The sequence below is a fragment of the Mytilus trossulus genome, chromosome 7 (assembly GCF_036588685.1).
Source record: "Mytilus trossulus isolate FHL-02 chromosome 7, PNRI_Mtr1.1.1.hap1, whole genome shotgun sequence".
Lineage (NCBI taxonomy): Eukaryota > Metazoa > Mollusca > Bivalvia > Mytilida > Mytilidae > Mytilus > Mytilus trossulus.
The window spans coordinates 47698941-47726607 of record NC_086379.1 but is presented as its reverse complement, the minus strand read 5'-3'; the positions used below and the strand labels follow the sequence as shown (position 1 = coordinate 47726607).

At 31.6% G+C, this 27667-nt stretch overlaps 1 protein-coding gene across 3 annotated transcripts in view; it reads right to left on the bottom strand.

Moving 5' to 3' along the window:
• The window catches only part of LOC134725185 (atrial natriuretic peptide-converting enzyme-like), a 74954-nt gene that overhangs the window by 39848 nt on the left and 7439 nt on the right, over positions 1 to 27667 (bottom strand). Inside the window, exon 1 of one of the 3 annotated variants that reach the window (XM_063588804.1) lies at positions 23372 to 23683. The exons of 1 other annotated variant lie outside the window; for it this stretch is intronic. In XM_063588804.1, the coding sequence (XP_063444874.1) occupies positions 23372 to 23431 (60 nt within the window). In that variant the 5' untranslated portion in view covers positions 23432 to 23683. Of the gene's footprint in view, positions 1 to 14564; positions 15048 to 23371; positions 23684 to 27667 lie in introns of those variants that run through there. One more of the 3 variants, XM_063588803.1, reaches the window with a different exon arrangement.

Sequence of the window (27667 nt, the reverse complement as noted above, 5' to 3'; positions counted from 1 at the left end):
CTTGAATAGTAAAAAATCTTATCTGCATCTAACGTCCCATTAATCACAAAATTAGCATTTTCTTAATAAAAGATGTAAAATAATCGTTCAATAGATACATAAATTTGGAAGGCCATCAATCATATTTGTTGACAAACATGACAACCTAATTTCAGTTCATCTTCGAAACTTCGTCATCAAAAATAAATATGACTTTATTATTTGAAATAAACCCACGGCAAAGGATTCGAAAAATGTAAACAAAAAATATAAAACAAGAGGGTTAAAGTTTCGACACGGCACATTCATATCGGCAACCGTATACATTCATATCGTCTACCGTTCATTCATATTGTCTACCGTTCATTCATATCGTCTACCATTCATTCATATCGGCAAACGTACAATGTACATGTACATTCATATCAACAACCGTACATTCATATTGGAAACCGTGCCTTCATTTTGGCAACCGTTAATATACATTCATATCGTCTACCGTTCATTTATATCGGCAACCATACATTCATATCGGCAGCCATACATTCATATCGGCAGCCGTACATTCATATTGTCTACCGTTCATTTATATCGGCAACCATACATTCATATCGGCAGCCGTACATTCATATTGGCTACCGCACATTACATTCATATGACATATTGTATTACAAATAGCAACCCACCCTCTCCGATCTATGCAGAAACTCGAATAATATACAGTAAAACCACTCTCATGAGAATTTACTTGAAGACGTGCAGATTCTTTTATATGTCTAACTAATACGGAATAATTGTTATCTGATCGATGTTTGCGGTCAAAAGAAGGTTGAAATCTAAAAGACATTTAGTTTCATGATTTGATACGGCTGCAGAAAGTCAAAAGTCAGGCTGTGTAAACTTTTTATTTATTAATTATTCAATAAATCAACTTGTTTCTGCTTTATAAACGACATCAATATCGACTAATGAAGGACAATTTATCGTAGAAGTCACCAATTCAATCGCCAGAAGAGTCTGGTTTTTCTTCTGTTAGTAAATACTAGATACAAAGTTATTAATCACCATAAAAAGCTGACGTTGCTTAAAGGCAAACAAATGAATATATATATATCTATCTAGACAGTATATCTTTTTTGATACATTTATATGATATTTTTTACAGATCGAATTCAATTCACGAGTCTGTATTTAATATTAAGCTGTAAACCGTTATACACCGCTGTATGAGAAATCGCCTCATTCTAAAAATATGTACACGGTCAACGCTTTTACAACCATAAAGAATTACTAAAAGAACCATTAGATTCTAAAAAATGATTTTGTTTAATAGGATCTTGAAAACACGATATATTTTTTTATTTACCTGCGCATATTATTGTGGAAGCTAGTGACACAAAAAATTGTACATTTCATTCTGAAGTGGAGGTAAATTTGCGAATGGTGCGAGATTGTTCTCAGCCAATCACAAAAACTTATAATTATAATGTAGTACCAAGTATGTAATGTAATTATATTATTTGGGAAATGCTATTTCTTCTTTTGAATCGGTCCCAGATTTAATATTTCGCCGAACTGATGTTGATTAAATCAGACTGAGACTTTAGGTCTAAAAAGTAAAATCACAAAAAATACTGAACTCAGAGGAAAATCAATTCGGAAAGTTCATAATCACATGACAAAATCAAATAACAAAACACATAAAAAACGAATGGTCAAGAACTATCATATTCCTGACTTGTCACAGGCATTTTCTAATGTAGAAAATGGTGGATTAAACCTGGTTTTATAGCGTTAACTGTCTCACTTTGATGACAGTCTCATCAAATTTCGTTATATTTACAATAAGGTAGCGGTAAAGGGGAGGGTTGCGATATAAAAGAAACAGCTTTTACTGAATTTACACCACTGCATGTTTGTGTTTTTTATATTAAATATGAGTTTTTTTTTTATTTGTGAGAGCCATTTACCGATTGCCGTCAACAAAAGAATAGTATCTTTAGGATTGTCTGATACATAGATATGTATTAGTCAATTCATCCGCAAGTCTCAAGTCACGAGCATCCGGCCTTTGTAAGTCTTGTATGTTTTTAAATTTTAGTTCATTTAAATATTTTGAAGTATGTATTACGTCCATTTTCACTGAACTACAAGTACAGATTGTGTAAGGGCCAACTGGCACTGGTGGTAAGCGGATGGTCGTAACTTTTTAAAGTTGCGACCATCCGGAGATGGCAGATACCTCTAGGGATAAGTTTTTCGTTTCCGATTTTTGTGCACTAAAAGGTTCATTTGAGCCAAATCACTTGTCTCATACATACTATTCGACAGTCCGGACATATTGAAACCAAATTTAATGCATTAAAACATTTCAATTTTCGTTAAATAGTCATTCAAAAATTCGAGCATGAAGGTCGTGACAAAAAAAATGTTGAGGATGGTCGTAACGTAAATTTGTGATGGTCGTAAGTCTTCTTTTAAATAAGACCAAATAAGGCAAGTCTAGAGCTTTAAACGTGTCTTTTATTAAATGCATATATATCATAGGCCTAAGTTATATGATGTATTTCTGAAGATTTTTTGAAATTTTTACATACAATGTAAAATAAAGCAATTTCAATCCTTGTAACACTTACATGTATCAATTCATAATTTAAAAAACAGTTTTCAAATATTAGTTTGGGGGGAATTTAGATTAAAGTTTGATTTTAAATTCCACATTTTTTTAAATGTTTTGGACCGAGCAAGGCAAGTCAAGAGTTTTAAGCTTGTCTTTTGTTATATGAATATGTTATATTTTATGTTTGTGAAGTTGTTTTAAAATATTAAAAACTAAAAGGGGTAAAGAGAGGGGTACCTGTAAAGTGCAAAACGGAAGAAAATTAGAACGAATCGAATAAAACCATACAAAATAAAATGAACAGTAATATACATACTGAAAATTTAATGTATAAAATTAATGGAAGCGGTTAAATTCATTAAAAAGGCAAATTTCTCAAAAGTGTAGAATTCATTTTAAAACAAGAAACACAGCTCTGGTTATGATAATTATTAGTTACAGAAGAAGTAAAAAGCACGAAATGTATCAAATCATTTTTTAATTAAAAAATAAATGATTTTAAGGAAAGGCATTTTTAATGAATTGGACATCACATGAAATAACAGTATCCTGGGGTTTTTTTCTTTAGATTTTGCATCTATTGAATAGATAAACTTTTTTAATTTTTTTCAGGATGTACCTACATTTGAACAGTTGAATGTTTTATAAATCTACAATGTAGGATTGATACATAAAGTCGAAAAATAATTACAAAGGAGTCCAAATAAGCTAAATATATTGATGGGTTATGAAGGTCGTTATCGAGACTAGACCATTCCCGCTAATTCGCAGTTGAAGAATATACGTTAAATATGTTTAGCCTGGATGTTTAGAAGTCATATTGTTGTTTGGTTAAATTAAGCTGATAATACGGTGTAGAGTTATGTCCAATGACGACGTCCATGAGTAGCTTGGAGCCACTCATACAATATAAACATATAACTTACACATAATTTTCAGACATGCATACCGGGGTTTGTATGTAATAGTAATAGTTGCCGCAGTACATTTAGTTCTACTTGAGTCCTTGTAATATTATTAAGATTGGCTACAAACTAGTATTTTATTTTACTCTTAAATTCAACGCGTGAAGCAGTGTAATATATATATCAACAATATTCCTACTTGCGAGGTTAATACAATGTTCATTGCGACACCATGGATGCAGTTTTCATTTCGTACCAGTACTTTGAACTTATATCAATGATATACCACAATAATTTTTATATATGTAATCGATAAAAAAATAAAGACAACACGTTAAAAAATCTGGGCTGAGTTCAATATCGTAGCAGCTACATGTAAATAAAAATGTACGTAGCCGGCTGCTATCAATACATATGTAGCAACTAGTCTATAGCTACACGTTCAATAGTCAAAATCTACATTGCATTACGTAGCTGCTACGATATTGAACTCAACCCAGGACTCCGAAGTGCATTTGTGGATTTAATTTCCTCATTAACGACCAAAAGCCGAATATTTGAAGGCCAATAGTTTATAAAAACTGCAATATAGCTGATTAAAAGTTAAAGATGATTGTACAGAATTGTACGTTTAATAATTTCATCTGCTGACATGATTGCACATTTAAAAAGAGTCGTAAAAAACAAAAACAAAAACAACAACAAAAATGAGGGAATACACGTGCATTAAAATTTAGTAATTTTATGCCTTAACGTACAGTAAAAAATATATTTATGCTCAATCCTAACATACTTTTTGGCTTAATGCGAGTTGACTATAGTTTTCACTGTTGCTCATAAATGATGAGCGTTTGGAATACATCAGACCTGTGTATGTTGAATAACTTCCAGCCTAATTTCTGCAAACCTTTATCAGAGTCACAAATAATATAATTGTTTGTAGCAAATCAAATATGACATCTGAGTTTATTACTTTTACTTTTAAAATACATTAATAAAAGGTCTAGATACTCGAATTTAGGTCATCTTTCAAAGTTACGACCATCTTGTATTGGTTACGACCATCAACCAAAATACTATAGTTGAATTTACGACCATCACACATTTAAAGTTACGACCATCATGCTCGAATTTTTGAATTACTATTTTCGAAAATTGGAATGGTTTTAATATCAATGCACTCACGACACGCGTATATGAGACAAGCGCTTTGGCTCAAATGAACCTTTTAGTGCACGAAAATCGGAAAAGAAAAGCTTATTCCAAGAGTTGTCTCCCATCTCCGAATGGTCTAAATTTAGTTACGACCATCCGCTTACCACTAGTAAACTGAAGGTCACCTTCGGTAGCGGAATATTCTCGCTGTATTTAAGACCCATTGATGACATTCGGCTGTTGTCTGCTCTTTGGTCGGGCTGTTGTCTCTTTGACATATTCCAAATTTCCATTCTCAATATTATGATTTGCATAAATTATACATATATTACTGTACTCTAAAAATAAATGCCGATAATCGATTCAGATTCTTGTTCGATAAAAGTCTAAAACTAAGATCGTAATGTGTATATATTATCGTTAGAAATAATTGTATTTGATGATTTTTTTATTGGTATAGTAGCCATTGTGATTGACAGTAATCCAATTGTATAAGCACTAGAAATACACTCTTATGATCTTATAACTGGTTATTAGCAAATATTAGTTTTAGCTAGAGAAATTACTATTTAATGATCGTCAATTGACTCTTCAAGGCTAATAACAAAGTTGTATTGTCTGAAGAACAGATTTTTGAGTACGTAAAACATAGAATTTATTGATTTTCATAACTATTAAATTTACCATATACAACCTTGGAGGGTTGAATTAGCAACTAGTGTTCTGCTTGGAGAAATTTATAAAGGATTTGTACAAAAATCGCTTTTTAATTAATTAGAAATCCATTAGAATTATTGGCTTCTAGTGAAATTATATCAAAAGGAAAAGTCATTGCTACTGTTTATGTGAATACAACGAACTATTCAATATTTTTATTCAGGGAACGTGGGAAATATCAAAAAAGGAAATGTTATATTCCATTTGTTATTTCTCTTTTAAGTGATTTATTTACAGTAAGAGATTAAATAAAATGCAGAATTAATAAGCAACGAAAAACAATGTTTTTTGTTTTTTTTTTATTTTTTTTTTCTTATTACTACAAGTAATTTGTAGTTAAACTTTAGATGTATTTAAACAACTTTATTAGGCAATGAAATTTGATTTTTATTTCGCACAGAGGAAACAGCTGCGGGTAAATGTCAATCCGACAGCTATCCCCCATCATTTAACTTCATTTCAAATAGAATGTAAGGCAGCAACCATTTGATTTTCGGGGGGGGGGGCTATTGTTTTTTTTGGAAAGAATTGAAAGAAAAAAAACAGGCGAAAAAAACACTTTGTGTAGAAAAAACCATACCCCCCCCCCCCCCCCCCAGAAAATCAAATGGTTGCTGCCTAATTGTACTGTATATATAAACTTAAAAAGGACATGGATGTTTTTGCAAGTGAGACAACCATACTAAAAACGTGTGTGCTGTCACATATATTTGTCCCACCTAACAGAAGTGGAAACTTTGTTATAAGCAATGCATCATGGTATCTAACTGAAGATTAAGATATAAATCTGTCAATCTCCAATGAATTTTAAAGTAGTTGATGACATGATAGTTTCAGATTGATGCTTCGTGGCTGTCAGTTTTTATTGGTGAATGAAGCTGGAACGACATTTGAAAAGAAACCTGACAATAGTCTGTCTTAAAAAAGCGTAAGCTTGGGCGATGGAAAAACAAAAACATATTGGTAGGATGTACTTGCAGGACCATACATGCACATGTTTTAATGAATAAGTACAGATACAATTCATCCTTGGTTATTTATTTAATTATAGAAAATATGATCAATAGAGAATAATACATGGCAAAATCCGTATCATATGTCGTATCATCCCGAGACATCAATATCAGCTCGAGGGCCTTTAGGCCCGAGGGATGATATTGGTCGAGGGTGATACGGTATGTGATACGGATTTTGCCATGTATTATACGCTTTATCATATATTTCAACAGAAGAGTATTATAGTATATGAACTGTTTTCTGATCCATAGCACTGGGTTACCTTCAGTTCTGCTTTTGTCTTGTTTCAAAGCTTTAAAATAACTGCTCAATTATATATACGAAGCACCTAGGTTACCTTACAATCTGTTGTTTTGAAAATATTTGTTTATTATTGTATATATTTAAGTGTTTTGTATTTTTTATAGTTGCATTGAGTGTGCCAAAAAATATGTTGTAAAAACTTGATGTTCGTGACGTCACATACAATATGAAAACTTGATGTACGTGACGTTACATACCAAACAATGACGTCATTCCAAAAAATTACCTATTTTTAGAAAAAAAATTCTGAAGCAAAAAAAACCCCTAAAAAACTGACTTTAGTTAAAAAAAAAAAAAAAAAAAAAAAAAAAGGTATGCGATACGGGTTTTACCATGCGATACGGGGTATGCGATACGGGTTTAGCCATGCGATACGGGGTATGCGATACAGGGTAGGTGATACAGACTGGAAAAAAGAACCTTTATTAGATATACAAAATAGCTGTATTTTGTACTAAATATATGATAAATAGAGAATAATACATGGCAAAATCCGTATCATATGTCGTATCATCCCGAGACATCAATATCAGCCCGAGGGCCCTTAGGCCCGAGGGATGATATTGGTCGAGGGTGATACGGCATGTGATACGGATTTTGCCATGTATTATACGCTTTATCATATATTTCAACAGAAGAGTTTTATATTATATGAACTGTTTTCTGATCCATAGCACTGGGTTACCTTCAGTTCTGCTTTTGTCTTGTTTCAAAGCTTTAAAATAACTGCTCAATTATTTATACAAAACACCCAGGTTACCTTACAATCTGTTGTTTTGAAAATATTTTGTTTATTATTGTATTATTGAGTGTTTTGTATTTTTTATAGTTGCATTTAGGGTGCCAAAAAAATTGTTGTAAAAACTTGATGTTCGTGACGTTACATACCAAACAATGACGTCATTAAAAAATTGACCTATTTTTTTTTTATTTTTTTTTTTAATATTTTTTTTTTTTTTTTTTTTTTAATATTTTTTTTTTTTTTTTTTAATGCTTTAAAAAAAAAAATTTTAATAGAAAAAAAATTATTCAGCAAAAAAAACCCAAAAAAAACTGACTTAAGTTTAAAAAAAAAAAAAAAAAAAAAAAGGTATGCGATACGGGTTTTACCATGCGATACGGGGTATGCGATACGGGTTTAGCCATGCGATACGGGGTATGCGATACAGGGTAGGTGATACAGACTGGAAAAAAGAACCTTTATTAGATATACAAAATAGCTGTATTTTGTACTAAATATATGATAAATGTAAATAATAGGTCACTACCGATAAAGACAGCATTCAGACACCTTGGTACTAAGATAATTGATAACCTTTAAAGAAGAATTCATGATCGTTTCTTAATCTTCGATCCCAATAAATAACATCACCGTAAAATATACGATGTGGCATCTTATTTCTAATTAGTTTTCTACGTGTACAATTAAACCTCCAGACCAAATGTTTGAGTTATTTGTAGTGACCAATTCCACCACTTAAGAGATTAATCAGTTATACAAAGAACGTTACTTGTTATCTCAAACGCTTCTATATATTCTCTTCTACGTTATTACATTTGTATCAACAGGTTTGTTGTTTAAACAAGGCTTAATTTGTAGAGAATAACTCGTGATTATAAAGCCGTATTTTTTTAATAGACCTTCAGCTACAATGTATGATATTTGACTTTAAATTTGTAAAACTTATATGCTCACATTTCTTTCCAATTTTATTGATAATTCCTGTTTTCTCTAGTTTTCCCATTGTAAGAGAAAAATATCCCTTTGGCACACTCGTTAGCCAACATATCAAGTCTAGATACGTTTGAATAGTACATTATACTGTTTATTATACATTTATGTTTTTTTTAAGTTTGCTTTAAATTTTGAAATTCAAACACTACAGACACTATGATTAGAAACATTTAACATTCAACGGTTAGTTAGAGTTACACGCCTTGGTTCAATAAATGGATTTAAATCATCAAAAAACCAACATGCCAATCGGCAATCCTCGGGTGACTCCGCTTCTCTCCTTGTTCGGTACGGAATCGGCCGAGATGTGACGATTGCCAACATGCGACATGAAGGTGCTCGTAGATCAAAAACATAATTGCTTTAGTAATACATACAATTTGTTTCCTGAATTAATCATCGATGCATGACTGCACTTATACTGACCATATATTACATACATCTTAAAAGTCAGTAATATTAATCCTGGCTATTTGTAAAGATCAAAAACGTTGTATCATACCTTTTTATTCTTATTTAAAAGGATTCTCACATCTACGGTCAATACTTGAATGTGATTGATTCATTATTATAATTTGTTCCAACAGTGTCAACATCACTGCGATATATTCATGTGCTATATGAAAGACAAACAGGTTCCAGCAACCAATGAAATTTTTAAGAACCATTTGTTGTAATATTTGTGTTCAGAATTATAAGGATTTAATAAACATGTTATATGATGTGCTATATGAAAGACAAACAGGTTCCAGCAACCCATGAAATTTTTAAGAACCATTTGTTGTAATGTTTGTGTTCAGAATTATAAGGATCTAATAAACATGTTATATAAGCTATTGATGTGTAAATACGGTTGCTGACTTGAACCTTTACATATTAAAGTCCCATTTTGTGAGAAAATTTACCCATTTTACACTCCTATAACATCGACAAGTCAAACAAGAATGTGTCCATAGTACACAAATGCCACACTCGTATGATCTTTTTCTATGTTCCGAAGCCTGTTAAATTATCATTAGAAAGATCATATCATAGGAAACATGTGTGCTAAGTTCAACTTGATTGCACTTCAAATCACTACAAATTAGCAAAAGTCTGAAATGGCCTATATTTGTACTCGACTGTAATGATTTGTACTCTACCAGTCTGAATTGGTCTGAGAATTACTTGATAATACTCATCTGTAGTCTGAACCATATTGAACAGTCTGAACTTAACTTTAACCATTTTATACGAGTCTGAACCGTACTCGACCTAGTCTTAACCATACTCAACATAGTCTGAACCGTACTCGACCTAGTCTGAACCATACTCGACCAAGTTTTAACCAACCTAGACCTATTCTTTGTATTTATCAACTGAATTTTATCAATTTAGGAAATATTTTTTAATAAAAATGTAATTTGAACAACAACTTGAAATTTAGTTGCCATGGGTTTAGTTAATAATGCAGGGAATGTATTTTTTTATATTAATATATATATATATATATAAAATAATATATAAAACAAATTAATATTTTTTTTAAAAATGAGACCTTAATTGTTAAACCAAGGATTTAATATAATCATGATAATAGAATTTCCAAAGTAATCCTTGATAACATTTTCAAAAAAGGGAAATGTGTTCTAAAGTAACAGTAAAAATTTATTTCAATTGATTTAAGTATTATATTTTGTCAAATTAAATACATTGCATACTTACAACACTTTAATATGGTCTAACTACCTCAGTACATGTGTGTTTTACAGGTAAAAAGAAAGCCCTATTTTCTTAAATTTGTGTATTACTTGTCTAGCATATTCGGAAGGCCTTGTTATTTAAGTTAAACAGGATGTCGCAATTTTGAATAAATGTTATTTAGAATTTAAAAACTCTGACCATGTGTGATCTTAGTTATGAGTTTGCCCCAAGCAGAGGTTATACTTTATATTTCACCACTAATCAGAAAAACAATTTTATTTATTTTATCAATTGTATCCCTTTTTTATATAAATTATATAATATAATATTTTTTATCCTAAATATAATAATAGATATATTTTTAATATAAGGTTGGCTGTTGTTATATATGTCAGTTAAAAAGAAATTTATTGTTTAACAGTTAAAAAAGATGAGGTTATTTGGTATAGTATGGTTCAGACTGGTCAAGACTAGTATTGTTCAGAACTTTGGTTATGTATAGTTTAGTCTGGGAAAGTAGGTCGAGTACATGTCGAGAATATGTTAAGACTTGTTTCACACTGGTCGAGTAATAGTTCAGACTATTTTTAACGGCAACGATTATGGTCAAGTACGATTCAGTACAGTCGAGTATGGTTCAGACTGGGGTCGAGAAATGTCAAGTTAAAGTCAGATCAATAACGACCGGTCGAGTTAAAATCAGTACAGTCGAGTACAGGTATAGGCCATTTCAGACTTTAATGGTTTGTAGTGAATTCATGAAAAACGAAATTCAAGATGATTGTCAAAGCATATACAGTGTAACCTGTTTTATCCGACACAATGGGGGACCAGAAAAAGTTTTTCCTGCAAGGATAGGCTTATTTTGGGACCATAAAAATATGTCGGTTAAAGTAGGATGTTGGAATACTCAGGGGTTGGATGAGGCAGGTTACTTATTTTGCTTTTTTTTTTTTTACTAAGAAAGAAAGTATTCATTTACATACAAGCAAACGATCTTGTTAATTGGATGATTGCTGGTTGCTTAACAATCAGATACCAATGTTCAGTATGAGAATAAATTAACGATATTATAGATTTGTCGGTCCTGTAATACAAGACTTCCGTAATGAAAGTCGGGGAAATTTGATCTGCCACTCTAAAATAGGGATACATTGGATAAGAACATACAGTTTGCCTTGCAACAGATCACTTATGGGACCATTAAAGAGATATTGTGAGTATTCGTAACGTTCAGAAAGCGGGATATTCGATGCACACAAGACATCGGATTTAACATACTCAATCTGACCGGTTTGATTGTCAATATTTGTAATTGACTTTGAACTAGATTCCAGTACATGCTAGTCTGCTCAGATCAGTTTAGTTTTTGTGTTCGTTAAAGTCATATGAAACGAGTGAATGGTGAAAAAACATGTTTGTCCAATTCTTGAACCAATGCATGTATATAATAATTATCATAAACTTGGTCCTATGTGCACGATTATCTCATTTTTTTTACGCAAATATATCGTCTAATCGTCAATTTTATTTCTCTCTGTCTGTCATGGTCTGTTATGATTTAAGAAAAAAGGCTGCTAATAAAATACCGTGTTTTGAAGCAGAAGTTTACCGATTGTCACCTTATAGTAAACAAATAACAGAAAGCATGGGTATTGAGCACGTGTTTAACATGTACAATCATATAACTGTTTATTTTAATGACATATCCATGCGTATTGCGATCACCGGATTTTAAGAGGAGGGTTACACTCCTGGAAGCAAGCAATTAAAATAAGTAAACTTCTTCTAAATGTGGACAAATTAAAGAATTTTCCTCAGAAAAAAAGTACATAAGTTGTATAATGTAAACTATTCATTTTATAGTTATAAAAACATATGCAGATTTTTTTTTAATTTGAGGTTTCTTATTAGTTGTTTATTTATCGATAACACCTGGAAACTTGCTATTCATCTGACGTCATGAAACCAATTATAAATTTTTTGTCAAAATTATTTGTACTTAATTTCAAGATGATGACCTTCGATACAGATATCCATGGATACAAGGAAGAACAAATGTATACAGTTTTCCTGGCACCTTAAGAATATTCTCTGTAAATTGTCCACAATTATTTGTATTACAGTTCTCCGGACATATTTATAACGAGATCCATATAAGCTGTTATAGAATGCTGTATTATCCTCGAACAGCTGTGCACATTTCTATAATTGAACAGTTTTTGACAATTATTCTATCAGATTCTGACAGTATAGAGCATTGTATAACAGATTCAACTGACTGTTTTAGAAATACTATATTCATTAATAAATAAATTTGGTGTTATTACTGTCTACTGATTGGTTAATATTATTATTTTTATTTTCAATGTTGTCAATTTTGATGGCGACACGCCCACTCTGACGTTGAGTATTCATACGCCAACATGTGTGTACGCTTGTTATTGTTAATATAAAAAATATAAAAAGTTCTTTGAGCCTTATTTTTGATAGAAATTTATTTATAATGAATGGCAATGATTTATTTTGATTTTATTGAACCATAAAACTAATTTTTGACTCTTCACATTTTACATAATCCGCTTCGCGGATTATTCAATGTTAAGAGTCAAAAATTAGTTTTATGGTTCAATAAAATCAAAATAAATAATAGCCATTCATTAAATGTGTAGGTTGGTACTGATCACAACCGCACATTCAGTTTATTATAGTTATACATAAATGTATGTACTGCTTTAAATAGTATGTAAAATTGAGAATGGAAATGGGGAATGTGTCAAAGAGACAACAACCCGACCAAAATAAAAAAACACAACAGCAGAAGGTCACCAACAGGTCTTCAATGTAGCGAGAAATTCCCGCACCCAGAGGCGTCCTTCAGCTGGCCCCTAAACAAATATATACTAGTTCAGTGATAATGAACGCCATACTAATTTCCAAATTGTACACAAGAAACTAAAATTTAAATAATACAAGACTAACAAAGGCCAGAGGCTCCTGACTTGGGACAGGCGCAAAAATGCGGCGGGGTTAAACATGTTTGTGAGATCTCAACCCTCCCCCTATACCTCTAACCAGTGTAGAAAAGTAAAAGCATAACAATACGCACATTAAAATTCAGTTCAAGAGAAGTCCGAGTCTGATGTCAGAAGATGTAACCAAAGAAAATAAACAAAATGACAATAATACATAATTAACAACAGACTACTAGCAGTTAACTGTGTGCCTCTTATTGACACTCGTATTTGTATACCATATAGAATGAAACAGTTTGTACACATATTGATACAATGTATGTTAAGCTAATTAGTAGGCGACGTTTATTTTTTAAATCATGAGCAGTTTGGTATTTTCTCCTTTTGATTTAGAAAACAGGTTGTTGATCAAAGCGGCATAACTCAAAACAGAACTGGTGTAAATGTGGAAATAATTATTAACACGACATGGAAAAATTAGTACGAAAAATCAATACATCTCAATCGTCATTACCAAATGCAACATGTGATTTCAAAAACATGAATTAATAAGACAGTTTTTTTTCCTCAAAAAAAAAAGATTCCTGTTGCTTTTCTAAACACAATTTACCATTCTTCTTGCCTGTCTTGAACATATTATTTTGCCTTTGGTATAAAAAAAAAAGTGTTCGAAGTGTCTTATAATAGAAAACATCGTATAGATGACTCTTTATTATAAATACAATTTTACCATATTCATAAACAGATACCATCCATGTTACTCAATTAATCATTATAACCTATAAAGGGAAACTTTAGATCAAAGTTCGGGAGGTAAAATATTATAAAACGAATTAAAGAATAAAATAGTTCTTAAGGCAACAACATTTCCAATTCAACTGATTGCTATTTTTTAACTTTTTTTTATATTCATGCATGTACATGTACAATGTAGCTATTGTATTTCATACAGCGTGGTCGAAAAACTGTCCCGTGTTTGAAAAAGTGTATAATAAACATGCGAGAGGTTTTACGTGCTGTTTAACTGGTTTAATTTCCGTTTTCTGTATGAAAAAAAAACAATGGACTCTAGCATCAAACCGCAAATTAATCCATTAAAATAAAAAGAAGAAGTGATGTGTATGCTGATGAGACCACTCTTCATCAGACATGAAATGGTATTAAAGTAAACAACTATTATGTAATACCGTATACAGCCCTTGATGTTTGTTTGAAAAACTTTTATAGTGATGGGTTAAAGGTTATCAAAATGTTTTGTTAAGATCATTTTCAGCTAAGAACATATAGTTATTTACAAATGTAATTCTTTACAGATTATTAATAGTTTTCATTAGATAAACAAAAATACATATAAATAAATGTAATATACGACTGAATAAAATTAATTTTCAACGAACAAAATTGAAGAAAAATTGTAAATGGGTTTTGATTTTTTAAGGTGCATGAAAATAGAAGAGAAATGAACGAAAACTTACATTTACGACCAAAACTTCCCTACTAGTAGATATTGAACGAATTCTGGCAGGCTGCAAAGTATCCATAAGATTAATTGATTGATTGGTTCTTCCTTAACGTCCATATTATCCATAAGAACTAGTTTTACAAAACATCGTCATATCTCTGTACAGCAGCAAAAAGTAGCAACTGTCTGAATATAATGTCCAATGTCTCTGTACAGCAGTAAAAAGTAGCAACTGTCTAAATATAATGTCCAATGTCTATGTAAACAGCAGCAAAATGTAACAATTGTCTGAATATAATGTACAATGTCTCTGTACAGCAGCAAAAAGTAGCAAGTGTCTTAATATAATGTCCAAAGTTGTATCCGTGTTGTGTTTGCACTATCGTCTTAATGAATAAAGTATGAAGAACTTTGCGATAGTAATTTAGTATAAACAATATCTGATACCGTAAATCAGCTAATTAACGTTTTGTAAATATTTGTGGAGTGACATAGTACATTCTACCTCCTTTATATTCATTTAAGATGTTGATACCACAAACGTGTTAATATCCGAATGACGACAATGTATATTACATAAATGTGACGATGTTCATGTACATTGCAGAAGTCTTAGATTTGTTTTTCGTTATCACAATGATAAATATATATATATATATATAAAATCAATGATTCTTCAATTAAAAATCATAAGTAAAGGTCTTTAAATAAAACACGCAAATAAGTATTTCTATTTTCTGATTTTGTCATGAACTATGACAGTCAACAACTAATAATATTGTCATAAAAACATTTAAATAATCAAATGTGTTAAATAAACAAATATTATTATAGCCAAACAAGCAATGTGCTAAATGCTGTAAAACAAATGAAATGTTACAAAAGAAAGATAGAAAACCCTTTAAATAAACAAACAAACTAATTTAACAATAAAGTTAACATCTTATAAACAAATAAAGTCAAACGACCTATACATTTTTCTTTATTTTCACCTTCTATCTTTAGAAAAATGATAAATGAATTCGTAAATAGCTAATTAAGATTGTTCTATCATCTGTATCGTGGCAAAGTTGTTCATTAAAAAATATGAATGCAGGATCGAAGTTCAGAAATTGGGTTATCAAACATTAATAAAAATGTAGTTTCCGATTTATCCTTTTTTTTACGCATTTATGCATGGTAATTAAAGGGAAATAACCACGCCTAAATTTATGATAAACAGAGTCAGTTTCCTATGATCGTTAATTTTCTTTTCTTGATGTCGATGTTCGTTTCCTGACCATATGGAGATATACATGTATGTATGCCTCCACGTGCAGAAATCTAAAAAAATTGCATTCGATTCCAGTATTAGAGTAATGTTGTTAACAAGCTTGCAATTGTCTTTCACATAAGTCTCCGTGGCTCAATAGACTTTACAATAGGAAAATATAATTATCAAATCTCTTGTTTACAACCATACATGTCTCCCTGATTTTGAATAGGCAGGGATACATTTTGCTCTACCTAGATGTGGTTTCCCTTTCTTAAATTATACAAAGGGTTGCTAATTAGAAGCACATACTCAGACATTGTGTTGTCTTTTTTTGTTGTTGTTTATTGGTGTTTTCCTGTATTGCTATTGCTATGAATTTTAAAAAAAAGATATTAAGTATGCTAGATATAAATAAATAGGAACGAATCTTAGAGACACAAACAATGATTAAAATGGCAATTACAACATTGGGTTTTCACAATTGACAAGTGTTTATTTACTACATGTATGTGTGAAGCCAAAACACCCTAGCTTTAAGTACAAATAAGTTGTTATAAGAGAATTGATTTAATAACAGATTGCTTACATCCACTGCCTTTGAACTTTAGTAGATCATAATTGTCTCTTTGTCGTTGACTCATCGACGTGCGAGTTCCAATCTGTTTGCACGAATCTTTTTTAAATCTGATACGGAATTTGCAGCTGGCTTTGTTTTTTTATTTTGAAAACAGAGACGAATAAGAACAATAGCAAATGCGTCATTGTGAGTTCGGGTAGGTATTCCCATATTTACACCAATTAGTTAATTTTGCAATAACTATACGGGAACATTACAACTTACATTAAAAAAGTAAATTAAACACTTAGTAATATTATGCAATATAACACAATGAACTACGGTACCAAGTTCTCGTTAGAAGTGCACGACATTAAGATTCTAACTCTTAACTGTTATTAAGTTCAACTTGCTTTTTTGGGGACTACAACATTTTGCGTCACATTTTAAAAGTGTATACCAACGTCTGTGAACTCAACCAACGAGGAGGCATTAATAAATTCTACATTTTTGCTTATATTGTCTTTTATACATATTATGAAACGGCAGACAAATTGTTTTTTTTCAGGATTTACTTAGGTGAGGTTTTGGAATTTGTATCAGGTGTTCGGACTTCTCAGTTTTATTCCTACGATACAAGGTAAATTAGTTTGCCCCGTAACACCCACTTTTTCTTTTTATGTTATAGCTCAATAGCTCATAAAAGGTCATTTACCAAAAATTTAGTCTAGATTTATTTTCTTTAGATTTGAGACACAAGTAATACCAATGCAACTATATGGTACAAGTCCGAGTCAGCCTTTTCCCGCCTTTTTTTTAAAACTCAAATATCTCGGAATGGAGCTCGTTAATCTATGAACAATATTTTTTGCTTATTTTGTTCATTAACTTAATATGCTCTATCAATTTATTGTATCAATTGTAAATTCTTGATATACGTGAAGTAAACTTTTGTATTTTCCAACGAGGAAACATTTAAAGGATAAATTAACACGTATATTACCTCATTATTTGTATTTTGACATAAAAAAAAAATGTGTCAATATTGACCTGTCCTATCACAAATACCACCAAGGCAAATTCCAACCTTTTATTTTGTTGCTGTGATGCGTGACTTCAATTACCATTTTGCGATAGTTGACAAATAGGAAATTGAAATGAACATTTCACAACACAGACCGCATATCATTAACGGTAATTGATTTCGAGGTTATTGTAGTGTCTGTGAACTATTGATCAAGGTTAAAGTGTTTATTGTTCCATAATTTCATGCCAAATTAAAGACTGACTTTTGTGCGTCTTGTATAAGAAGAAAATAATGATTCTATCGATAAATAATTTGTCAAAGTGACATAGGCTATAATTTTGTTTTGATTATTATCACAGAAGAAAACATGTCGGCCGCGGAAGTGAACTTGTTGAAAACATATTAAAAGTGCAGATAAAAAATGTACTACTGATCCCTATCGTATTTATAATTGTTTTTTTATTTCTACAACTAGGTCAATTCCAATGCTGGGGGTGAACTGGTTGTCTTAAAAGGTATCAACTGCGGTGAAGCCAATGACTTGACGTTAACAGAATTTTTAGAAGGTTTGTCAGTGGTAGTTATTGCATGGCTACATGTGTATGTCGTTTGGTCCCAGTGATCATTCCAGACAAAACCAACTGCTATATCATCAACCTATGTTCATGTATAATTAAAAGTTCTTGTTATTTTCAAAACAATTGAACATTTTAAATGATGTCCATTATTTCACGTGATTATTTCATCTATTTCACAGAATCTGCAAAGTGAGCAGGTCACGGTTTTGCAAATTATCCATACAAATGACAATTTAAAAAAATCATGATAAACTTTTGACACACTAGGCAATGCCATTGCAATAAGTTTTTATTGGACTTAGGAAGTCAGAGTACCCGGAGATAACCTTACCTAATATATGTTTGTCATTAAAACCTATTGAGAGAAAGTGAAACACTGTTAACAGTAGTTTGTTTTTATGACTTCAGAAAACAGTGCACGGATTATTTGTTGAGTCCATCATGTTAAATGTGTGCAATTATTCTCTCACAAGTACTTCGATTTGGCAGTTATTGCCGTAATAGGGATCCGATAGCTTTTATTCTATTTTAGCAATGTCCTTATATTAAGGAAAAAGGTGAAGACGTTTCCCAAAAAAAGAAATTTTCTAAGATGTAATTTTTTTTCTATACCTACTGTGTAACACAAAAATGGTTTTCTGATAGAAACATTTATGAAAAATATTTTAAGTATAAAAGTATACATCAATAGGTCCGCTATCTTCTGCTAAATAAAGATATCATAAACTTGTTAGGGGTCATACTAGTGCAGTATGTACTAGAAATTTGGTGCAAACTAGTTTTCGTTCCAGTTCTTTTAATCATAAACTTGCAAATAAACAAAGCAAAATTAACCTCCCGCACAGAAGTATCGTAACAGATTAATGAATTGTCGCGATCGCCTACAACAAATTATTTGGAAGAGTTTCAAATTTCCAAAACATTAACATATTATCTTATCACAAAAAGATATCGTAAATGTTTCACTCGCCATTTTAGTTATGATAAATTATAAAAGAAAACTACAACGATACATATCAGTACGTGCTAATGTGGGAAAACAAAAATGAAACACCTAATTTGTTTCGATTTAAATTCATATTTTTGTATGTAATATTACCAATCACACCTCCGACCAAAAAGTAATTTCCCCACGAATGTGACTTACCGAATAAGACTATTTACCAGGTTTGTAATAACATGAACAAGTTAACACGACGGGTGCCACATGTGGAACATGATCTGCGTACCCTTCTAGCACACATGAGATCGCCACCAGTTGTAAGTCGGGTTCGTGTTCCTTAGTCTTTTGATTAGACATGTTATGATTTTTGTGCTATTATTTGTCTCTTTGTCTTTTAGTTTTGTGGCTATGGCGTTGACAGTTTATTTCCGATCTATGAGTTTGACTGTCCCTCTGATATCTTTCGCCCTTTGAGAAAATAATACTTAGAACGTTTGCGTAAAAATAACTACTATTGTAAAAATATTCAAATCATGAGCTACATTAAAATATTAAAAAAAACTATCACAAATCTCATGCCGGAACAGTTATCTGAATTTTAAGTCGCATCCCAGTTTGTAATTATAAAAAAAGAAGATGTGGTATAATTGCATATGAGACAACTCTCCCCAAAAGACCAGAATGATACAGAAAATAACAACTAATTATAAAAGGTCACCGTACGGCCTTCAACAATGAGCGAATTATATATATGACAGCGAGTAAAAATCGGTCAATAAATATAATTATATAAAGAAGTTTCAGTGCCTTCTTTTATATGAAATAAACAAAAAGATGAAACAAAATGATATACATAGTACACATGCATGTATAAAGCCAGCGGTTGTTTTTGTTTTTTGTTTTATCCTGTAATCACCAAATATATTTTTGTTTCAGAAAAAGGTAACCATATACATTAAACTATTTGTTTTAATTTATTTGCACTCGAATTAAAGGATAAAAAAATAATGCACTTTATCGCTTTTTAATAACAATGTTTCTTAAAACGTACATGTGACACAAGTTTATATTTTCCGGCATTACAAATGATCATGCCTTACTAGTTTATATGTTTCTAGTTCTGAACATTGTTTGAAATATTCGCCACTGGACGTTAACCAATCAATTCATCTTATATATGTTTTGTCATACACAATATATATTTAAATCATTATAGAGGACCATTATTGGGGTTTCTTAGTTATCTCATATTGACAATTTTTTTTATTTTGCCTGTGCAATCTCCCATTATCATTTAAATTTTTATAAACAAAGTAAAATTCAAATTAACCAAATAAACAGTCCTAGATAACAAAAAATTCCAAATTATCATGAAATATTTGGTCTGGAAATTAAATAATCACTTTTAAAAACGGCGAATTATTCACATAATTGAAATAACCTACTAGGCTGTCGTATTTTCCAGCATTGTGCACGTGTGTTTTGATATGCTATTTCAGTAAACTCGTCAGGAGTTGTCTGTGTGTTATATACATATGTTTTGTCATATCGGGTCAGGAATACTGTCAGTGGTTGTTTTATCTACATGTTTCGTGTCATATCAGGTCATGAACCTCTTCAGTACTTCTAATGTTCTATCTAAATATTTTTGACATATTAAATCAGTATCTTTGTCAGTGTTTCCTTTGGTTAATAATATTTAGTTTTTCTTTTATTTATGATGGAGCATTTGAAGTGATTTTTCATAACTGATATCTGCTCTTTTGATATTGATATTGAGGTGAAAGGGATTGAGATTGAGATAGGGAGGGATCGAGATATGTAAACTAGTTTAAAAAACCTTACAACATATGCATCTTACTGTGCTCTTCTCAGTTTTAAAGTAATTAACTTTTCAAAACACTAGTTTATACAGATAGGGGATTAATAAAGGAATCCAAGGAGCCAATAAAATATATAGGTCACCGTGCTTGTTTTCGAGATATTAGCCATTGAAATTTTGGCGGGAAAATATTCTCTCTTGACTTTTCATAACTTTATCATTGACAAGTTGAAGTTCTCAAAAACAAGTAAAAAGTAATTAAAATCTTATAAGACTTTTACAGATTGCTAATCATTATACATGTAAAAGATTTACGAAAAGAAAAATGGGGGTCACCGGGCAATTTTTTTCAAGGCATTCCAATGGATAAAACCAGAGGATTCCGAAAATCTGACAAAAATTCTAAAACATGACAAGCCGGCTTCCTTAATAAGTAAGTCATCTTAGTGGTCTTGTGGTAGCATGTTCCACTCGGGTGATGGGGTTACTTAAACAAAGACATTAAAGTGTGTGCTGGTTCTTTGTGCGCGGCATATAAAGAGTAAAGGCAAACAAACTTTTTAGACTTGTCCGCTTGGCGTAAGAATAATGTGTTCTGGTACGGTTACATGTCTTTCTGTCGACTTTTATATCGTGAAATAGCCCGATCCCAAAAAATAGACTCAGGGTGTCGGTCTATTATAAAGCAGGGTCTATGACCACATTGCATTTGACATGTTCACAATTTTTTTCTCTCGATTTGGTTCAAATATAATTTTCTAAAAGTTACAAAAACAAGATTATATTTTTTCAATCTGAATGTAAAGTCAATTAGTATTTTACAGTCGTTTCAATGCAAACAAACAATTCGTACACATATCTTCTGAACTAATTAACTTTTTTTAACGAGAAAATAAAACATTTAAATATATGTGATTAATAAAAGTTAAATGACGCTGCTCTGCTTCTAGCACAGACTCTGTTTCAGTGAAACATGAAACATTTATATAATGTATGTTTTTTTATTGATAATGAAGAAGAATTATATGTTTTTTGATTTACGTTTAGTCCAATATTTTGTTCTCAACGAAATTAAATATAAAAAAAACCAACAACTTAAAACCGCTAGGACTATTAAAAAAATGCATCCTATTAATAGACTTAAATGAAGCCAGTAGTTCATGTAGCTGCGTATAAGTCTCAATTGGATCCAATCTTTCATACTATTGTTTGATAGAAGTGATCAATTGCGGAAAACGTAGATATCAGAATCATGCCCAACTGGTATATTTGACTATACCTTTTGACAAAAAATACACTTGGGTCAAAACAATCCCGAAATTGGATTTGTACTTGACGAAATTTACCAAACAACTTAAACTGGTATCCGCTAGTATTCGCTTCACTTAAAACTATGAACAAAGTGTATAAGTCAGCCGAGAACCAGCTTACAAACAAATATGAAGACAGTGCAACATGTAAAGTCACAATCTTTTTTCGCATAAATTATCTGAGTCTCAAAAAGAGTGTAATGGCGCTTAGTAAAGATTGCGAAGACACCTATTGTACCTTAGCCGAAAATGTATATCATGTTTAGGAGGGGTGTTTGCGAAAAGTACCTGTCGAGAGAATGCTAAATTTAGCGAGCCGTAAGGCGAGTGAAATTCATTCTCAAGATTGGTATTTTTCGCAAATACTCCTCAAAAACATGCTATATCTGAATGTTTACTTTCAAAAACGCATTGATGATCGTGACATCACAAGCGTTCAGTCGGATAGAGTACCACGGCAGAGGGGGTAAAAAAGGCATTATATCCTTTTAGCAAATAACGGCGTTGAAAAATGAACGATTAGGAGAAAACTGTATTGTATTTTAAGCTCCGACGGAATCAATTGGGGATTTGATGATCGCAAATTAAGATTACTGGCGACGCATTAGCCTAAAATACAACATTGTTATCTCAATTCCAATGAAACTGACAGAAACAAACATTAAAACATGAATTTAGAACCTGTCATATACCATCTGCGCTTGCGCGTACGTACCATAGCATCAATTGTCAATTCTAATGCAACAACGTTTGTAACGTTCATTTTGATTGGATAACGTCACTTATTTACATGGCATCAATTGACAATTGATGCTATGGGACGTACGCGCGTGCGTAGACGGCATATGACAGATTTTAAATGCATGTTTTAAAGTTGTTTTCTGTCAGTTTCATTAGAATGGAGATAACAATATTGTATTTTAAGCTCCGACGGCATCAATTGGGGATTTGATGGTCGCAAATACCCGTTTACCGTCTCCGCTAACGCGTCGCCAGTAAACTTAATTTGCGACCATCAAATTCCCAATTGATGCCGTCGGAGCTTAAAATACAATACAGTTATCTCCTAATTGATGCCATGTAAATAAGTGACGTTATCCGATCAAAACCCAGGATTCTTACATAAGGTGTAATTATGTAAAAAATAAAAGTAAACAAGATACAGTGAATTTAACTATGTAGACACTTTTTTTCCAATAACATTTTGTGTTTTAACACCATTATAAATGTCCGACCTGCTTAACGAATCTATATTTTATGTGTTTAATTTTGTCATTTAGATTCTTCCGATCTTTAAAAAAAGACTCAATTTGATTATACGATACTTACGTCAAAACATAATCCATACAAAAGTTCCCTTCTGTCTCGTTCTTTACGTATGTGTGGCATGAGTTCAAATATGGTCACTCTCGTAAAAATATAAATTCAACCATTGTATTCACTATAAAAACATCACAAGTCACATAAAACGTCAAAATTAACGCTGAAAGCACCCGTTTGTACTCAAAGTTTTATACTTAATAGAATAAGTAATTGTTACGGTTCCACATAGTTCTGAGGTGTTCAACATAGATATAACTCCCACAACATTACATGTAATTAGTAGTCTGTTAATTAACCAATTATCATGTCCTCGCGGTATTACTGACCGATGAACATTAACACGTTCATAGACACAAGATAAACAAAAATGGCTGGATTTCTATTGGGTCCTTCTATACGATTTTCAGAGCAAACAGTGAACTTTTCCTTTCAGCTTAAATAGTTTTAAAGCACTTTTTAAATGTGTTGTGACCACTATTTAAACATCAATCTTTCTTTATAAAAGAAAATTAGACATTCGATGAAAATATTCGAAGCCCTAGCACGCGCGATTAACTGTCGTCTGCAATGGCTTAAATCACTCGTATTAGAAGAAAAATAGATTATTTCAAATTATATCAAATGTTGGCAAACCAATATAATAATTTGTATTCTCCCGGATGACGTTCTTTATCTTTGCAGCGTTTTCCATGACAAAAAGAAAATCTACGACAGCAAAACGTTTTGTAGAACCCTTAATTAGTGTTTGACAACAAAGACAATTAGAGATTGAATATTTCATAGCGGTTTAATAGAATGCGTCTCCTGGAAATGACTGTAATAATATGCTTTGATCTGGAAGACTGATGTGAAAAACAAATGGGTTATAGCATGTTTAACTTCGGAAAGAAAGTCAATTTCTTTAGGTCGTGTCGCGCTGTTATTTGTAATTGACAAATCGTACAATTATTTTACACAGCACGAGATGCTATTATACAATAAAAAAACAATCTTGTATATTACAATGAAAAAGCTATCCATAAATATTTCTTGTTTGTTGATTTTAGTCAAACAGAAAACCAGAATACAACAATTGGTACAGCTTCTCTACATGCCAATCAACTAATAATAAGACATAAATATAATTAACCAAAATACTTATTCTTAGGATGCACTAATCGTCTGGAATCATGGAGGTTCACTTATTATTACGGAATGTTACGACCATTTACCAATTGAAACAAGATCAAAAATGCAAACTGTTACGTCAGATCTGATGCACAACTATGTATAAGTCTCTTTCCGATTTTCGAAATAACGTTTATTATTTATAAATCATTTAACTTGCTTAGCACAACACAACTTAGTGTCAGAGGATTTAAAAAAGTTAGCAACGACGGATGGACAGACATCGGGTATAACGTCTGTCCATCCAGACACCAAGCTTTAAAAAGCAAATCTAGCTGGAAATAACGCGATTATATTAATCGCAGCAAATGTTTAAATCTTCTATTATATAAATACATCAACAAAGTTAATACATCCGGCATCGCCTGATCGGCTATATAAAAAGCTAAAAGGTGTCTGTTGATATATACCCCAGTCATACTAGTTAACGATCACTCTACGAACTCTGAAAAAAATTTGCGGATATTGACGATCGTAGTGCGATCGTGTTGATCTCAGTAACGTCGTGGTACGGTCGTGGTGGGGTCTTCGTGATCGTGATGAGCTTGGACCAACATTGAACAAGTTCAAACATGTACAATTGTCTTGTAATTGTGGCGAAATCGGGTCGTAGTAGATGCGTAGTGAGATAGTAAGGTACTTTTATCATCGAAGCAAGAGCGTAGCAAGAGCGTACAGCGATATCACAATTCTAGTTGGACTTCGCTGTTATATCACATCAACGTAACTATGGTCTCACAACAACCATCACGTAGATCGCAGTATGCACGTGGTAAGCGTACTACAATTTCTGTAGAAGCTTGGTAAGATCGTTATGAAATCGCATAATCGTGGTACGGTCGTAATGAGAACGTGGTGAGCGTAGTACGATCGTGATTATCGTAGTGTCGTAGAAAAAAGTGGTGAGAACGTTGTATATCGTAGCGGAATTGTTGTAGAAACGGGATGAAGACGTAGAAGCATCGTGTAAACAACGAAAATGTACACTGTTATGCCACTCATACCGCGACCTCACAACGAACTAAATTTATTTTAGATACATTTTGTAGCGGTGAGTGTGCTGTGAGGGAGGGCTGGATATAAGAATTATGTTTTTTAATAGGTTGCATGTTATAAGTTTGAGGACATGAGTCTACATTTGAAGCTTTTTGATACAGAATAACACAAACTATTCATATCACATTAGCATGTTGTAAACTAATTACGTCAGCACTGTACTATTTGCTACTGAACTAACACATTCACTAAATTACAGATCAACGAAATTCCCTTTGTCCAAACCATATCGTCTAAAACTAAGCTATACAATCGAGATCACACAAATACATAATTTTAATATGCACATCTTCTGTCAAAGTATATTTTGAAGTGGAATTAAAAGCGGACAAATACAGTACATTCATATAAATTTTACATAGTACAAAAATCTTAAATTTAAAGCGAAAAATCAAGATCAATGAACAGTAAAACTAGATTATATCTTAAAAACGTAAGAAAACATGTGTGTATCATGCTCCGCTATATTGTTACATGTATAATTGAATAACGATAATATTCGCTATCTGTTACTGTTTATAAGTACATATATAAGTGTGAACAAAAGACGTCCCGCACTGGAAGCGAACAGGATTTACATATCTTATAAAAACGTTATAACGGTACCAATTAACTGTATTTTGCAGAATCGTATTTGTCATTTAGCTTTTTATTTTTGCTTTAAAATTTGTTTTGTCGGTTTATCATGGTTAATGATTTTCCTCTGTAATTCACCTTTTTTTACATGTGTTCTTGAGAGAAGTTACATTTTGAGATCACATTTACCATTATAAACATTAAATAGCCTTAATATTCTTCTTTTTTTTACCGCTAATTTTGATAAAAACCAACAACATAACAATGATCACTAGACCTTGACATCGAGGTTAAATCGTTTTAAAGACCTACATGTTTGACACCTTATATTTCACGATGCTATAATAATAAGATTTAAAAGAAACTAGTCAGAAAATCTCTTCTACAGCCAATATTCAATTAGAAATGGAAAATATAAAACAAATTATTATATAAATGGAAAAGAATAACTTGAGCCAACTGGAATTTCTAGATTTACATTTAGATTAAATCATTACTTTCTAATCTTTGCCCAATTATAATGTAAAAGTTTTGTTCAAACTACCGAGGAAACTTGTTTTTAAGATAAACACAACGACATAAAACTTTTCAAAAAATATGAAAAAGAATTATCAATATTGTGAATCCGTATGTTGTATAAAAATTGTATTCATAGAATATTAGATTTTTTATTGTTTACTTTCCGCTAACTTGCGAATATGGAAATATGAATGCACAAAAAACAATAATTATGTAAGACTAAATTTCGTTTTAATCATTTAATAACATTTCGAACGTTCGCATCAATGCATAATGAATTATTAACTTACATTTATCTAATAATATAAACATAGAGGCTCCAATGAGCATATGTCGCTTATCTGTTATATTTGGTTACAATTGATGCAAAAAAAACAAAAACACATTATACTTTTGCTGTAGTTTCAGAGAAATAGGCCAAACTTGCATCCCCCTACATGTATGTTATATTTTTAGCTATGGCAGCCATGTTGGCAGGTTCGTAGGCGGAGTCATTTATATAAGTCTAGATGCTCTTACTATGATTGTGGCCAATTTAAGTTTGATTGAATTTGGCTGTGAGGTTATAGAGGAGGAAATTACAAAATTTGAAGAAAAATGACTATAAAGGGCCTAAGATCCTTAAGGGGTCAATTGACAATTTTGGGCACTTGACTTTTTGTAGATCTTACTTTGCTGAACTTAGTTTCTCTATCTATAATATTATCTTACCTCCTATACATTTCGAAGAATAGTTAGTTAAGAGCAACCTCGTGTATATTCCATATTAGGTTAGTAAGGTGCCATATCAGGTTAGTAAGTTTCCATATTGGGTTAGTAGTGGAGTTGTGTTCCTTGTTTCTACAAACAACATGGGGGTGGGAAACAAATCTTAAATGTTTCAACAGACGATTAAATGAATAATGAAAGATAGAAATTAATTCCATACAACTAATTTAAAGCTAACAAGTTGTTATTGTTGGCATTGGTTTTTGAATAAATAGA